This window comes from Oncorhynchus mykiss, chromosome 28 (genome assembly GCF_057628025.1).
Source record: "Oncorhynchus mykiss isolate SJ-2025 chromosome 28, ASM5762802v1, whole genome shotgun sequence".
Taxonomy (NCBI): Eukaryota; Metazoa; Chordata; class Actinopteri; order Salmoniformes; family Salmonidae; genus Oncorhynchus; species Oncorhynchus mykiss.
The window spans coordinates 42449982-42467331 of NC_143049.1; the positions used below are offsets into that span (position 1 = coordinate 42449982).

Here is a 17350-nt window from a genome sequence, read left to right on the forward strand (position 1 = left end):
AGCATTACCAGAGACAACAGGAAAAAGCATTACCAGAGACAACAGGAAAGAGCATTACCAGAGACAACAGGAAAGAGCATTACCAGAGACAACAGGAAAGAGCATTACCAGAGACAACAGGAAAGAGGGAAGGGCATTACCAGAGACAACAGGAAAGAGGGAAGGGCATTACCAGAGACAACAGGAAAGAGGGATGTAATACTAAACCACCAAATACAAACTGTTACTGAAAGGTGAAATGAAGTAACGAGGCTGGAATGGGAGGTGGGATGTAATGTAATGGGAGGGAGGTGGGATGTAATGTAATGGGAGGGAGGTGGGATGTAATGTAATCGGAGGGAGGTGGGATGTAATGTAATGGGAGGGTGGTGGGATGTAATGTAATGGGAGGGTGGTGGGATGTAATGTAATGGGAGGGTGGTGGGATGTAATGTAATGGGAGGGTGGTGGGATGTAATGTAATGGGAGGGTGGTGGGATGTAATGTAATGGGAGGGTGGTGGGATGTAATGTAATGGGAGGGTGATGGGATGTAATGTAATGGGAGGGTGATGGGATGTAATGTAATGGGAGGGTGATGGGATGTAATGTAATGGGAGGGAGGTGGGATGTAATGTAATGGGAGGGTGGTGGGATGTAATGTAATGGGAGGGTGGTGGGATGTAATGTAATGGGAGGGTGGTGGGATGTAATGTAATGGGAGGGTGGTGGGATGTAATGTAATGGGAGGGTGGTGGGATGTAATGTAATGGGAGGGTGGTGGGATGTAATGTAATGGGAGGGTGGTGGGATGTAATGTAATGGGAGGGTGGTGGGATGTAATGTAATGGGAGGGTGGTGGGATGTAATGTAATGGGAGGGTGGTGGGATGTAATGTAATGGGAGGGTGGTGGGATGTAATGTAATGGGAGGGAGGTGGGATGTAATGTAATGGGAGGGAGGTGGGATGTAATGTAATGGGAGGGAGGTGGGATGTAATGTAATGGGAGGGTGGTGGGATGTAATGGGAGGGTGGTGGGATGTAATGTAATGGGAGGGAGGTGGGATGTAATGTAATGGGAGGGTGGTGGGATGTAATGTAATGGGAGGGAGGTGGGATGTAATGGGAGGGTGGTGGGATGTAATGTAATGGGAGGGTGGTGGGATGAAAATGGACTAATTTTGCTCATCCTCCCCTCTCTTTCCTCTCCTCCCAATTTCTCCCTGACACTTGAATACTGCCTGGAATGTTGGGAGGAGTCCACATTCCTGAACACACACACACTACACACTACACACAGTTAATCTGCCAAGCTGGATCTGGCAGAGGACTCCCAGATAATCACTCACAGCCTGAACACACACAGAGCTCTCTGTACCGTGACATGACAGGCACACACACACACAACCAACCGAGCGACTGTGTGTGTGAGATAATTCATGTCACCTTTAAGGAACAAATGGGGAGGAAACCCAATCTCTCATCATCACAGACCCAGCCTCAACACAGCATGGCTCCAACCTTACACTGCTGATCTCTGCACTAGCCTTAGATAGACACACACACACTGAACTGTCCTACAGACACCGTGTACGTTGACTATGGAAGTCCTGTCCGTCTCCACAACATTTTCAAAACGTACAATGTGAATGTCACACACACACACACACACACACACACGCACAACCCTCAACCAAATACATGAGGCACTAATTATCTATTCAATAGCCTGTGTTCCCTCTCGGTGTGTCTTACAAAACACTCTTATACTCTGCCTTAACACACCAACGATGTGTTTAAACAGGCAGCCCAATTCTGATCTAGGGCGATGTTTACACAGGCAGCCCAATTCTGATCTAGGGCGATGTTTACACAGACAGCCCAATTCTGATATTTTTCCCAATTATTGGCAAAAGCGCTGGTCCAATGGGTCAAAAGACCAATTAGTGGAAAAAGATCATAATTGGGCTGCCTGTGTAAACACAGCCCTAGAATCAGAATTGGACTGCCTGTGTAAACACAGCCCTAGAATCAGAATTGGACTGCCTGTGTAAACACAGCCCTAGAATCAGAATTGGGCTGCCTGTGTAAACACCGCCCTAAAGATCAGAATTGAGCTGCCTGTGTAAACACCGCCCTAAAGATCAGAATTGAGCTGCCTAAAACAAACAAATTTCCTCTGCTTTGCTTAAACATACATAGAGAGAAGGGTAGAGAATCAGACCACAGCATAGTAAGTGCGAATCTGATTGGTGGGTTGATGGATTGATTGATGAATTGGTTAAATCTGTTAATTGACTCACTTTGCTTCTGTTCAAAGTCATCCAACACTTTATCCAGGTTGAAGGCCTCTGTCTGGAAGTGGTTCTCCATGAGTCCGGTACCTCCACCCTGACACACGCTGCAGGAACCTGTTAATATAGGGTTAGCACCGGGTTAGCAGCGGCTTAGCACCAGCACTGGAAGTAGTCATCTGGGTTATCGCCACAGGGTTAACGCCCTCTCAATCTCTTCATCTCCCTCCCCATGTCTCGCTCGTCGGGCAATCTCCTCGCTCACTCCCTCACCTGTCCAGAGGTCCTCTCCAACAGTAGTCCTGGGAAGCTGTGATCTCCTTCTCACTCAGCCTCACTTCCTCATCCAGTCTGGCCAGCGCCAAGCGCCCATATCTGCAACGACAGGAACCTGTCACACTCAAGCTCATCAAATATAGGCTTTTATTTGGTGTTAAGGTTTCAGCCCACACCTGTTGAGCGCATTCTGATCACCTATTACTGAATGAATGCACACTTCAGGGAAATGACGAGAGGAATTGACTGCAGTCTTGGTCTGATAGAGGATAAAGATCAATGGCCAATCGGAGTAGAACAGTACACACACACACACACACACACCTGGCCAGTCTTCTTGCTGACCAGGACCTCAGGGGTCAAAAATGTACTTTTTGAACTTCAGGGTCATGACAGTATAAGGGAGGGGAGAGGACCAGGCTTTACGCTCCCAAGTGGTACAGGGGTCTAAGACACTGCATCTCAGTGTTAGAGGCGTCACTACAGACCCTGGTTCAGAGGTCTAAGACACTGCATCTCAGTGCTAGAGGCGTCACTACAGACCCTGGTTCAATTCCAGGCGGTATCACAACCGGACGTTATTTGGAGTCCCATAGGGCGGCGCACAATTGGCCCAGCGTCGTCCGGGTTAGGATTTGGCCCGGGGTAGGTCGTCACTGTAAACAAGAATTTGTTCTTACCTGACTTGCATAGTTAAAGTTTACTTTAAAAAAAAAATGTTTCACCAGGGACCAGAGATTTTGAAGAGTGACGGTTTTAAATATATTTAGATTTAACACTTTTCTGGCTTCTACATGATTCCATATGTATTATTTCATAGTTCTGATGTCTTCACTATTATTCTACAATGTAGAAAATAGTAAAAAATAAAGAAAAACCCTTGAATGAGGTGTGTCCAAACTTTTAACTGGTACTGTATGCTGAGCACTTGTTGGCTGCTTTTCCTTCACTCTGCGGTCCAACTCATCCCAATTGGGTTGAGGTCAGGTCATCTGATGCAGCACTCCATCACTCTCCTTCTTGGTCAAATAGCCCTTAAACAGCCTGGAGGTGTGTTGGGTCATTGTCCTGTTGAAAAACAAATGATAGTCCCACTAAGCCCAAACCAGATGGGATGGCGTATCGCTGCAGAATGCTGTGGTAGCCATGCTGGTTAAGTGTGCCTTGTATTCTAAATCAATCAGACTGTCACCAGCAAAGCACCATCACACCACCTCCTCCATGCTTCACGGTGGGAACCACACATGCGGATATCATACTCTGCGTCCCACAAAGACACAGCAGTTGGAACCAAAAATCTCAAATTTGGACTCATCAGACCAAAGGACAGATTTCCACCAGTCTAATGCCCATTTATTGTGTTTCTTGGCCCAAGCAAGTCTCTTCTTATTGGTGTTCTTTAGTAGTGGTTTGCAGCAATTCGACCACGAAAGCCTGATTCACACAGTATCCTCTGAGGAGTTGCAGTTGAGATGTCTGTTACTTGAACTCTGTGAAGCATTTATTTGGGCAGCAATTTATTAGGCTGGTAACTCTAATGAACTTATCCTCTGCAGCAGAGGTAACTCTGGGTCTTCCTTTCCTGTGGCGGTCCTCATGAGAGCCAGTTTCATCATAGCGCTTGATGGTTTTTGCGACTGCACTTGAAAGAAACTTTCAAAGTTCTTAAAATGTTTCACATAGACGGACCTTTATGTCTTAAAGTAATGGAAGAAATGCCACAAATGAACAAGGCACACCTGTTAATTGAAATGCATTCCAGGTGACTACCTCATGAGGCTGGTTGAGAGAATGCCAAGAGTGTGCAAAGCTGTCAACAAGGCAAAGGGTGGCTACTTTAAAGAATCTCAAATATATTTTGATTTGTTAAACACTTTTTGGGTTACTACATGATTCCATATGTGTTATTTCATAGTTGTGATGTCTTCACTATATTTCTACAGTGTAGAAAATAGTTTTTTTAAATGACGAGAACTTCGGTACTGTATATGATCTAACAATATGGAAGTGGGCTTAATGGGTACACTTACATGAAGTGTAAGTGCCTTAATGTGTTTGGACCCCAGGAAGAGTAGCTGCTGCCTTGGCAGGAACTAATGGGGATCCATAATAAACCCCAGGAAGAGTAGCTGCTGCCTTGGCAGGAACTAATGGGGATCCATAATAAACCCCAGGAAGAGTAGCTGCTGCCTTGGCAGGAACTAATGGGGATCCATAATAAACCCCAGGAAGAGTAGCTTCTGCCTTGGCAGAAACTAATGGGGATCCATAATAAACCCCAGGAAGAGTAGCTGCTGCCTAGGCAGGAACTAATGGGGATCCATAATAAACCCCAGGAAGAGTAGCTGATGCCTTGACAGGAACTAATGGGGATCCATAATAAACCCCAGGAAGAGTAGCTGCTGCCTAGGCAGGAACTAATGGGGATCCATAATAAACCCCAGGAAGAGTAGCTGCTGCCTTGACAGGAACTAATGGGGATCCATAATAAACCCCAGGAAGAGTAGCTGCTGCCTTGACAGGAACTAATGGGGATCCATAATAAACCCCAGGAAGAGTAGCTGCTGCCTTGGCAGGAACTAATGGGGATCCATAATAAACCCCAGGAAGAGTAGCTGCTGCCTTGACAGGAACTAATGGAGATCCATAATAAACCCCAGGAAGAGTAGTAGGAACTAATGGGGATCCATAATAAACCCCAGGAAGAGTAGCTGCTGCCTTGGCAGGAACTAATGGGGATCCATAATAAACCCCAGGAAGAGTAGCTGACTTAGCAGGAACTAATGGGGATCCATAATAAACCCCAGGAAGAGTAGCTGACTTAGCAGGAACTAATGGGGATCCATAATAAACCCCAGGAAGAGTAGCTGACTTAGCAGGAACTAATGGGGATCCATAATAAACCCCAGGAAGAGTAGCTGACTTAGCAGGAACTAATGGGGATCCATAATAAACCCCAGGAAGAGTAGCTGACTTAACAGGAACTAATGGGGATCCATACCAAGTACTAATCCTAGATAACAGAAAAAAACAGCATTGAATGTAGCTAGGCTAGCATATCACCTCATCAAAACATCAAGACGTGATGTGATCTGCGTTCTCAAAGAAAATGTCAAAATGACAGGAGAACATGTTCCATGTTTGCTTAAAAATATATTTTTTTTTTAAATGGCTAGGATGCTGTTCGGTACCCACACAATCACTTTTGAGGAGTCCATTTGTTATCTGGTTAGCATCCACCTATCTGCATTGTTAGGTAACTAGCAAACAAACACACAAACCAAATAGACTTAGCCAGTGTTTCATGTCAGCAGTCAGGTGCCATCGGCAGGTGGTCCCCAACACACACAGCAAGCGAACACATGTCAGGTGAACATACAGTGCGCTGTGTGTGGTGGGCCCTTAATCAATAAACAAGTTTACTCCAGTTAAAGTTTGAATCAGAAAGAGAGAAAGTGAAAACCAGCCTAGTTTGAGAGTCTAAAGTATCCTCTTCCACATAACTACTGGGACTAAATCTGATTAAATCAAATCACATGCGCTGAATACAACAGCTGTAGACTATGCAGTGAAATGCTTCCTTACAAAGCAGTTTAAAGAAAAATAAGTGTTAAGAAATTATTTACTAAAATAAACCAAACAAAAAAATAATTAAAGAGCAACAATAACAATAACAAGGCTATATACAGGGGGTACCGGTACAGAGTCAATGTGGAGGCTATATACAGGGGGTACCGGTACAGAGTCAATGTGGAGGCTATATACAGGGTATTACGGTACAGAGTCAATGTGGAGGCTATATACAGGGTATTACGGTACAGAGTCAATGTGGAGGCTATATACAGGGTGTTACGGTACAGAGTCAATGTGGAGGCTATATACAGGGTATTACGGTACAGAGTCAATGTGGAGGCTATATACAGGGTATTACGGTACAGAGTCAATGTGGAGGCTATATACAGGGGGTACCAGTACAGAGTCAATGTGGAGGCTATATACAGGGGGTACTGGTACAGAGTCAATGTGGAGGCTATATACAGGGGGTACTGGTACAGAGTCAATGTGGAGGCTAAATACAGGGGGTACCGGTACAGAGTCAATGTGGAGGCTATATACAGGGGGTACCGGTACAGAGTCAATGTGGAGGCTATATACAGGGTGTTACGGTACAGAGTCAATGTGGAGGCTATATACAGGGTATTACGGTACAGAGTCAATGTGGAGGCTATATACAGGGGGTACCGGTACAGAGTCAATGTGGAGGCTATATACAGGGGGTACCGATACAGAGTCAATGTGGAGGCTATATACAGGGGGTACCGGTACAGAGTCAATGTGGAGGCTATATACAGGGGGTACCGGTACAGAGTCAATGTGGAGGCTATATACAGGGGGTACCGGTACAGAGTCAATGTGGAGGCTATATGCAGGGGATACAGGTACAGAGTCAATGTGGAGGCTATATACAGGGGGTACCGGTACAGAGTCAATGTGGAGGCTATATACAGGGGGTACCGGTACAGAGTCAATGTGGAGGCTATATACAGGGGGTACCGGTACAGAGTCAATGTGGAGGCTATTTACAGGGGGTACCAGCAGTGGTTTGTGGGTAGAAACTGTTTAGAAGCCTCTTGGACCTAGACTTGGTGCTCTGGTACCGCTTGCCTTGCGGTAGCAGAGAGAACAGTCTGTGACTAGGGTGGCTGGAGTCTTTGGCAATCTTTAGGGCTTTCCTCTGACACTACCTGCTATAGAGGGCCTGGATGGCAGGAAGCTTGGCCCCGGAAATGTACTGGTCCGTTCGCACTACCCTCCCTAGTGCCTTGAGGTTGGAGGCTGAGCAGTTGCCATACCAGACAGTGATGGAATGCTCTCGATGGCGCAGCTGGAGAACCTTTTGAGGATCTGAGGACCCATGCCAAATCTTTTCAGTCTCCTGAGGGGGAATAGGTTTTTTCGTGCCCTCTTCACGACGGTCATGGTGTACTTGGACCATGTTAGTTTGTTGGTGATGTGGATACCAAGTAACGTCAAGCTCTCAACCTGCTCCACTACAGCCCGTCGATGAGAATGAGGGCATGCTTTGTCCTCCTTTTCCTGTAATCATCTCCTGTGTCTTGATCACGTTGAGGGCCTCCCGGCTGTCTCATCGCTGTCGGTGATCAGGCCTACCACTGTTGTGTGGTCGGCAAACTTGGTGGCATTAGAGCCGTGCTTGCCCATGCAGTCATGGGTGAACATCTTGCCGATGAACGGAAAACCCAGCCAGCTGTGCGTTATCCATGTCGTTGTTCAGCCATGACTCGTTGAAACATTAGATACGTTTTTAATGTCCCGTTGGTAGGATAGTCTTGATCCGCAGCTCATCCAGTTTATTCTCCAGTGATTGCACGTTGGCTAATAGTATGGAAGGCAGAGGCAGGTTACCCAGTCGCCATCGGATTCTTACACCCCGACCTACGTCCCCTTTGTCAGTCATGCGAATGACGTGGATTTGGGCCTTGTCGGGGGGTGTCTGCAGTAAAACCTTCGCGTCCGACTCGTTAAAACAAAGATCTTCGTCCGGTTCAAGGTGAGTCATCGCCGTCCTGATATCCAGAAGCTATTTCCGGTCATAAGACGGTGGCAGAAACATTATGTACAAAATAATTTACAAATAATGGCGAAAAAAACTAAATTGGTTAGGAGCCCTTAAAACGGCAGCCTTCTCCTCCGGCGCCATTTAATATGAAGAGGCGACATACTTGTTTTTAGAGGTTTCTAGATGTTTCTAAGAGCTCGAAGCACGGCAGCCCTCTCTGTTGACGCCATTTTTCAGCCTCGTGTGATAATGTAAAGTAACCTCTTCCACCTGACTACTGTGTGTGTGAGATAATTCACGTCACCTTTAAGGAACAAATGGGGAGGAAACCCAATCTCTCATTATCACAGACCCAGCCTCAAACACAGCATGGCTCCAACCTTACACTACTGAGACTAAATCTGATTAAGAGGCAACATGCTTGTTTTTAGATGAACAGGAATCCTTGACCAGATCAAGGCTTCGTCCCAAATGGCACCCTAAAGTAGTGCACTATTTATAGTAAAAGCGGGTTCCATTTGGGCCAAGTGTAAACAGTCAACTGACCTCATCCAACTCCCTGTCCCCGGGCTCAATTGCTACCGCATATACACAGAGTACACCAGACATTAGGAACACCATCCTAATATTGAGCCATAATTCATAATGGACTCTACAAAAGGTATCGAAAGCATTCCACAGGGATGCTGGCCCACAGTTGTGTCAAGTTGACTGGAGATCCTTTGAGAGGTGGGCCGTTCTTGATACACACAGGAAACTGTTGATGAAACACCAGGCACCTACTACCATATCTCATTTAAAGATATCAACGCATAGCAACACAGCAGGACGTTTCAACCTGTCTGTAGTTCTCTGAAAATCACTGCCCATCATTTATTGCATTAGTCATCTCAGGGATCGTCTGACAAAACGTCACTAAAAACAGTCAGACATTAAATCATAAAATGGCACCAAAACTGTGTAGTACGCCATTTAACCTAGTACAACCCTGCATGTTAAGTGGTGGCGTTGTCCTTGAAATGTGAGTTCACAGGTCTACAACAGCTGCATTATGTATTATTCTGGGTAATTAAATCTGAATCAGGCTGGCTCCTGTCCTCACACAGCAGGATGTGTTTATACAGAGATGTGCAGGAGGCTGTTCACATAGTTGGTACCTTGGTGAATATGTAGTATGACACTACAACCCATCTAACCTAACCCTAACCTAGGTGAGTATGTAGTAAGACCCATCTAACCCAAACCACATATCTTTATGCTACTCTCCTCTCACAATACCCAACCCAATACCTTGCCCAACCCCTTACATTACGCAACCCAATACATTACCCAACCTCCTATCGTTTGAAAACAGCCTGTGGCATCGATATGAGTCAGTTAAATGTCATCATTCTTCCATTTAAAGAGTACTGTGAGGGCTCCTTAAAAAACAAAGCAAGATAGCTAGAACGCAATGTCATACTGGGGCATGCTGGCTCTGGCTTGGTCGAGAATTAAAATGACATGACTTCAGTCTCTGTGTTCCAAACTCTCTACCCCTCGGCCCTAAACATTTGATGTCTGCATATCTGAAGGGTCTAGAATCTCTGGGTAGATGGATAGAGCCTTCAGAAAGAATTCATACCCCTTCACTTATTCCACATTTTATTGTGTTACAGACTGAATTCAAAAAGGATTACATATATTTTTTTTTATCTCACCAATCTACACACAATACCCCATAATGACAAAGTGAAAAGACGTTTGGAGAAATGTTTAGCAAATGTGTTGGAAATTAAATATAGAAATCTCATTTACATAACTATTCACACCTCTAATACTTAAGCACCTTCGCCAGCGATTACAGTCGAGAGTCTTTCTGGGTAAATCTCTAAGAGCTTTCCACACCTAAATTGTGCAACATTTGCCCATTATTATTTTCTAAATTCTTCAAGCTCTGTCAAATTGGTTGTTGATCATTGTTAGACAACCATTTTTAAGTCTTGCCATAGATTTTCAAGGAAAACCTCCCTGGTCTTTGTGGTTTAATCTGTGTTTGAAATTCACTGCTCGACTGAGGGACCTTACAGATACTTGTATGTGTGGGGTACAGACATCAGGCAGTCACAAACAAATAGTAAACATTGCATACAGAGTGAGTCCACGCAACTTATGTGATTTGTTAAGCACATTTTTACTCCTGAACTTACCCTTTGCTATGAGACACGAAATTGAGCTCAGATGCATCCTGTTTCCATTGATCATCCTTGAGATGTTTCTACAACTTGGAGTCCACCTGTGGTGAATTCAATTGATTGGACATTATTTGGAAAGGCACACATCTGTCTATATAAAAAGGTCCCAAGGTTGACAGTGCATGTCAGAGCAAAAATCAAGCCATGAGGTCAAAGGAATTGTCCGTAGAGCTCGGAAACAGGATTGTGTCGAGGCACAGATCTGGGGAAGGGTACCAAAAATATTCTACAGCATTGAAGGTCCCCAAGAACACAGTGGCCTCCATCATTCTTAAATGAGAGAAGTTTGGAACCACCAAGACTCTTCCTAGACCTGGCTGCCCGGCCAAATTCAGCAATTGGGTGAGAAAGGCCTTGGTCAGGGAGGTAGCCAATAACCCGATGTTCACTCTGACAGAGCTCCAGAGTACCTCTGAAGATGGGAGAACCATCCAGAAGTACAACCATCTGCCGCACTTCACCAATCAGGCCAGACGGAAGCCACTACTCAGTAAAAGGCACATGACAGCCCGCTTGGAGTTTGCCAAAAGGCACCTAAAGACTCTCAGACCATGAGGAAAAGATTCTCTGGTCTGATGCAACCAAGATTGAACTCTTTGGCCTGAATGCCAAGTGTCACGTCTGGAGGAAACCTGACACCATCCCTACGGTGAAGCATGGTGGTGGCAGCATCATGCTGTGGAGGTGTTTTTCAGGATCGAGGGAAAGATGAACGGAGCAAAGTACAGAGAGATCCTTGATGAAAACCTGCTTCAGAGCGCTCAACCTCAGACTGGGGCGAAGGTTCACCTTCAACAGGCTTAACGAACCTAAGCACACAGTCAAGACAGCACAGGAGTAGCTTCGGGACAAGTCTCTGAATATCCTTGAGTGGCCCGGCCAGAGCCCGGACTTGAACCCAATCTAACATCTTTGGAGAGACCTGAAAACAGCTGTGCAGCAACGCTCCCCACCCAATCTGACAGAGCTGGAGAGGATCAGCTGCTGTCAGACGTGACCGGGGCGTGGCCAAGGTGAAACTGGACTAGTTTCATGACATCATACTGGACGTCGGCACTATGGAAGGCTTTTCTGGATTTTCGATTAGTGCGTGCAATATTCATTTGTACATCAAAACTGAATGTCTCACGTCGTATGCGTCATGAGGTCTAGCCTTTTCGGGAAACAAATATCTGCGTCTTTGTGTGTCAATCTTCTCAGGGTAGGGGTTCGGATCGAGGATCAGTCTTCGTCCGTCCGTCCACGTAATCTTATACATTGTGAGCTAAAAGGCTAAACTGACCCTAAAATCAACACATCAAATACATCCCCTAGCGATAGGCTTTTTCAACAACACAAACCTAGCTCCACATCAACCTGCTGCTCCAGTTTCAACTGTTCTGCGTTATTATTGGACCATGCTGGTCATTTATGAACATTTGAACATCTTGGCCATGTTCTGTTATAATCTCCACCCGGCACAGCCAGAAGAGGACTGGCCACCCCTCATAACCTGGTTCCTCTCTAGGTTTCGTCCTAGGTTTTGGCCTTTCTAGGGAGTTTTTCCTAGCCACCGTGCTTCTACACCTGCATTGCTTGCTGTTTGGGGTTTTAGGCTGGGTTTCTGTACAGCACTTTGAGATATCAGCTGATGTACGAAGGGCTATATAAATACATTAGATTTGAATTTGTTTTGATTTCAGTAGCTCCACATCAACCTGTCAACAGCTGTGTTTCAGTAGCTCCACATCAACCTGTTAACAGCTGTGTTTCAGTAGCTCCACATCAACCTGTTAACAGCTGTGTTTCAGTAGCTCCACATCAACCTGTTAACAGCTGTGTTTCAGTAGCTCCACATCAACCTGTTAACAGCTGTGTTTCAGTAGCTCCACATCAACCTGTTAACAGCTGTGTTTCAGTAGCTCCACATCAACATGTCAACAGCTGTGTTTCAGTAGCTCCACATCAACCTGTTAACAGCTGTGTTTCAGTAGCTCCACATCAACCTGTTAACAGCTGTGTTTCAGTAGCTCCACATCAACCTGTCAACAGCTGTGTTTCAGTAGCTCCACATCAACCTGTCAACAGCTGTGTTTCAGTAGCTCCACATCAACCTGTTAACAGCTGTGTTTCAGTAGCTCCACATCAACAGCTGTGTTTCAGTAGCTCCACATCAACCTGTCAACAGCTGTGTTTCAGTAGCTCCACATCAACCTGTCAACAGCTGTGTTTCAGTAGCTCCACATCAACCTGTCAACAGCTGTGTTTCAGTAGCTCCACATCAACCTGTCAACAGCTGTGTTTCAGTAGCTCCACATCAACCTGTCAACAGCTGTGTTTCAGTAGCTCCACATCAACCTGTCAACAGCTGTGTTTCAGTAGCTCCACATCAACCTGTTAACAGCTGTGTTTCAGTAGCTACATGAAATAGTATCTGCTAATTCACTTGCAGTACCTTTAAACAATAAAAGGCACCCTAAGTCTTTACATGAGATAATTAACCAATAAGGCACGAGGGGGTGTGGTATATGGCCAATATATCGCTGCTTAGGGCTGTTCTTATGCACGACACAACATGGAGTGCCTGGACCCAGCCCTTAGCTGTGGTTTTGGCCATATATCACAAACCCCAGAGGTGTCTTATTGCTATTATAAACTGGTTACCAACTTAATTAGAGCAGTAAAACTAAACGTTTTGTCGTACCCGTAGTATACGATCTGATATACCACGGCTGTCAGCCAATCAGCATTCAGGGCTTGAATCACTCAGGTTATAATACACATTAACATAGCTATCATTAAAGTGGGGCGGCAGGTAGCCTAGTGGTTAGAGGAGGCAGGTAGCCTAGTGGTTAGAGGAGGCAGGTAGCCTAGTGGTTAGAGGAGGCAGGTAGCCTAGTGGTTAGAGGAGGCAGGTAGCCTAGTGGTTAGAGGAGGCAGGTAGCCTAGTGGTTAGAGGAGGCAGGTAGCCTAGTGGTTAGAGGAGGCAGGTAGCCTAGTGGTTAGAGGAGGCAGGTAGCCTAGTGGTTAGAGGAGGCAGGTAGCCTAGTGGTTAGAGGGTTGGGCCAGTAACAGAAAGGTTGCTGGGTCAAATCCCAGAGCTGACAAGTTACAAATCTGTTGTTCTGCCCCCTGAACAAGGCAATTAACCCACTGTTCCTAGGCTGTCATTGTAAATAAGAATTTGTTCTTAACTGACTTGCCTAGTTAAATAAAGTAGTGACATCTCATTACCTGTTTGTTGGTTGTTTCTGGTTAATGTGTGGCCAGGGAGTATGGGTTGCTTAGCTCGCTAAAAACCCTTCTGCTCTGTAAGTAGGGTTTTCAGCAGCTACCCAACCCATGGTTGGCTCCATGTGCAACTACAATTCCAAACCTTTGTTTAAACGTTTAGAAAAGTCAATAATCATTGCTTTCAAATCGGTTTTCAAAACATTATGAAAAGGGGCATAATCAACCTATCAGCAAAAAAATAATCTTACAAATAAAAAAAATATACACTTTACTGTAGGAGTTTTGCACAGATCCATATGACGTGTGCCTCTACACTTCCTCCCCAGGTAGCTACACACAGGTGTTTGGAGAATGCTAGACCGGGGAGGAAGTGTAGTTCTTCCACAGGAGGAACACAGCGTATTGATCGGCTGTTAGCTTGGTCTTCTGTAAACACGCTCCGTAACATGGAGGTATAGCCATGTACAAACACTAAATCCTAGTGTGTAGTAACTCAACTTTTTTTTTTTATGATGATGATGATGATATGAAAGATACGGTTCTTTATGTTTACAAAACTGTACAGCAGGCATGCGTTTTAAATGTTCAAAACCAGCTTCGGGGATCTTAACAAATATCCCCATTGACCGGAAGACACTAACGTTAACTAGTTAGTCAATGGGCGATAAAGCAGTTAGCATCTATAAATGGGTTACTGTACTATCAGCGTTCGTTTCTGCGGTGCCACTAGCTTAATGGCAGACTGCACAGACGTTAGTCAATCATGTGTAGGCTACAATATTGTAAAATAGGGGCAACGGTGAGTGAGAATGTTTACAAGTAGCAGCAGAGTGTTGCGGGTGGTCGCGCCGAGGGTACTAGCAGCTACTTCTACCCGGTGTGTTGTTGCGCCGAGGGTACTAGCAGCTACTTCTACCCGGTGTGTTGTTGCGCCGAGGGTACTAGCAGCTACTTCTACCCGGTGTGTTGTTGCGCCGAGGGTACTAGCAGCTACTTCTACCCGGTGTGTTGTTGCGCCGAGGGTACTAGCAGCTACTTCTACCCGGTGTGTTGTTGCGCCGAGGGTACTAGCAGCTACTTCTACCCGGTGTGTTGTTGCGCCGAGGGTACTAGCAGCTACTTCTACCCGGTGTGTTGTTGCTCCGAGGGTACTAGCAGCTACTTCTACCCGGTGTGTTGTTGTGCCGAGGGTACTAGCAGCTACTTCTACCCGGTGTGTTGTTGCGCCGAGGGTACTAGCAGCTACTTCTACCCGGTGTGTTGTTGCTCCGAGGGTACTAGCAGCTACTTCTACCCGGTGTGTTGTCGCGCCGAGGGTACTAGCAGTTACTTCTACCCGGTGTGTTGTTGCGCCGAGGGTACTAGCAGCTACTTCTACCCGGTGTGTTGTTGCGCCGAGGGTACTAGCAGCTACTTCTACCCGGTGTGTTGTTGCGCCGAGGGTACTAGCAGCTACTTCTACCCAGTGTGTTGTTGCGCCGAGGGTACTATCAGCTACTTCTACCCGGTGTGTTGTTGCGCCGAGGGTACTAGCAGTTACTTCTACCCGGTGTGTTGTTGCGCCGAGGGTACTAGCAGCTACTTCTACCCGGTGTGTTGTTGCGCCGAGGGTACTAGCAGCTACTTCTACCCGGTGTGTTGTTGCGCCGAGGGTACTAGCAGCTACTTCTACCCAGTGTGTTGTTGCGCCGAGGGTACTATCAGCTACTTCTACCCGGTGTGTTGTTGCGCCGAGGGTACTAGCAGTTACTTCTACCCGGTGTGTTGTTGCAGGCATATCGTCATAGACCCGGTGCGGTTATGACGGCTAAAAGCTGACACCCGAAACTAATGTCCACCACCAGCGACAAAACGAGTTACCGCTATTTCCCGTCAGTTAGCTTGCTGGCTAATGTTGATTGTATGGCTAAGCCAACCAACCAATGAGCGGAACGCAATTTAAAGTAGACAATCATCAGAATGTCCGTCTTAGAATCTGGAGGAGTTCCAGAACTCCATGAATATTCTACACCACTGAACCCAGTAGAACCCTGCGCAATGACCCTAGTGCCTGGGTCTACCATCAGAGCTAAGATGACATGGAAACACTAACTGACCGCATTAGCTATTTAGATACTATTATACTCACTGGTGGAATTCCCATCTTCACGCGTAGTGCCATGAAATCCTTCCGTTTGTACCGGTCATTCTCTCTCACACACACACGGGTCCAATAACAATCGCCTTTCAGTTGTATTTTCCAAGTCTCCCCGTGTAGGTCAACACACCACACACAGTTCAGTTGTCGCCAGACTTGGAACAGCTGAAGACGGAAAGTAGTAGTTGTACGTCAGCACTCAGGAATCACTCTGTCGCCTCACTACTATTCCGCTAGCAGCACTAACAATGACGTCACTTTCCAATGATAATGAAGAAACCTTAAAAAAATAAAAGCCCACATTTTTAACACGTTGCAAGGTGAATAACTAAATCAAAATAAACCATTTTTAACCCGTGTCGATTTGTGTTTATAAACAAATGCAAGAAGGAATTTGGGGTTCTTCGGCTGTCCCCATAAGATAAAATTTTTGCTGTTCCAGGTAGAACCCTTTTCCTTACATGGAACCCCAAAGGGTTCTACCTGAAACCCCCAAAAGTTTGACCTGGAACCAATGTTCGCTCTTTTTTTCCAGCACTGAGCAAATGTAAGGTCTGCTGAGCGTAAACTTGGATGTTGTGAAAATTCAGTGAAACTTCCAGTGCGCGTTTACTGTGAACACTGAGGCTCTACCTGCTTTAAGTTACAGTTTTACTGTGAACACTGAGGCTGTACCTGCTTTAAGTTAGTTTTAACAGTGGCCAAGTAGGCTACTGTGGCTATTTGATTATAACGTTCGCCTGCCAAAGTCGCCTACCATTAAAAACAATGGAGAAAATGCATCCCATAACATTTTAACATGGAAATAGCTGTTATATCTATCAGCCTACAGTAGCAGCCAATGTGTGGTTTTCAATATAGGCCAACATTCCATGAGACTTATGGGGGAAAAAACATGCAGGGCTTGACATTAACCCGTTTATCCACTTGTGCAACAGACAAGGAGGTGGCTGAAAATGGTGTTTGATGCAAGAAAACAACTGACCAAATAAAAAGCATTATTATTCCAATACCATTATTACAGAGAAAAATACTAATTACGCTACCCTCTGCCTGTTGGCTATTTAGTTGATTCAAGCCGATCTCAAAATACAACATTAGCCCCTTTTAGAAAGAAAAAAAGCTCTTTACCTGACTGGCTTTTCAAAGATGTCTAGAAATGTATACGTTTTGTGCTCTTGAAGGAAGCAATCACTCCCCTATTGCCGAGTACAAAGTGTGTGTATATATATATAACTGGGCTAATAACTTGCTGACTAGCAAAGGATATGAACAAATTGTTCACACGTGGCTACACGCAGCTCTCTTTGATCTCAAAACAAGCTCATCTACTCACGACCACGAAAACACAGTCCAGTTCAAAGTAAATGACACAGACACATATATGCAATGGTTCATTTGCATATAGGCCTACTGCAGTTCTGATTGGTAGTGAGGGATACCTATGCCTCGTGAGGGATGGTTTTGCGTCAATGCAATATAACACTACTCCAATGTGTTCTGCCTACAACACAATCTCATACAGTTGAAGTCGGAAGTTTACATACACTTAGGTTGGAGTCATTAAAACTCGTTTTTCAACCACTCCACACATTTCGTACTTTGGTGCGAAAAGTGCAAATCAATCCCAGAACAA

General features: G+C 45.5%; 1 protein-coding gene across 15 annotated transcripts in view; it reads right to left on the reverse strand.

Moving 5' to 3' along the window:
* zfyve9a (zinc finger, FYVE domain containing 9a) overlaps positions 1-17072 on the reverse strand; it is a 43712-nt gene extending 26640 nt beyond the window's left edge. For 6 of the 15 annotated variants that reach the window (XR_016492983.1, XM_090226020.1, XM_036966863.2 and 3 more), the window contains exons 1-3: positions 15706-15964; positions 2547-2648; positions 2283-2390 (exon numbers count right to left, since the gene is read on the reverse strand). Coding sequence is in view for 11 of the 15 variants with exons in the window: in XM_090226020.1 (XP_090082146.1) it covers positions 2283-2352 (70 nt within the window). In the remaining 4 variants the exon portion in view is untranslated. Of the gene's footprint in view, positions 1-2282; positions 2391-2546; positions 2649-10319; positions 10422-15705; positions 15965-16845 lie in introns of those variants that run through there. The other 9 variants (XM_090226021.1, XM_090226019.1, XM_036966859.2 and 6 more) reach the window with 6 other exon arrangements.
* Between the last annotated feature and the right edge of the window lie 278 nt (positions 17073-17350).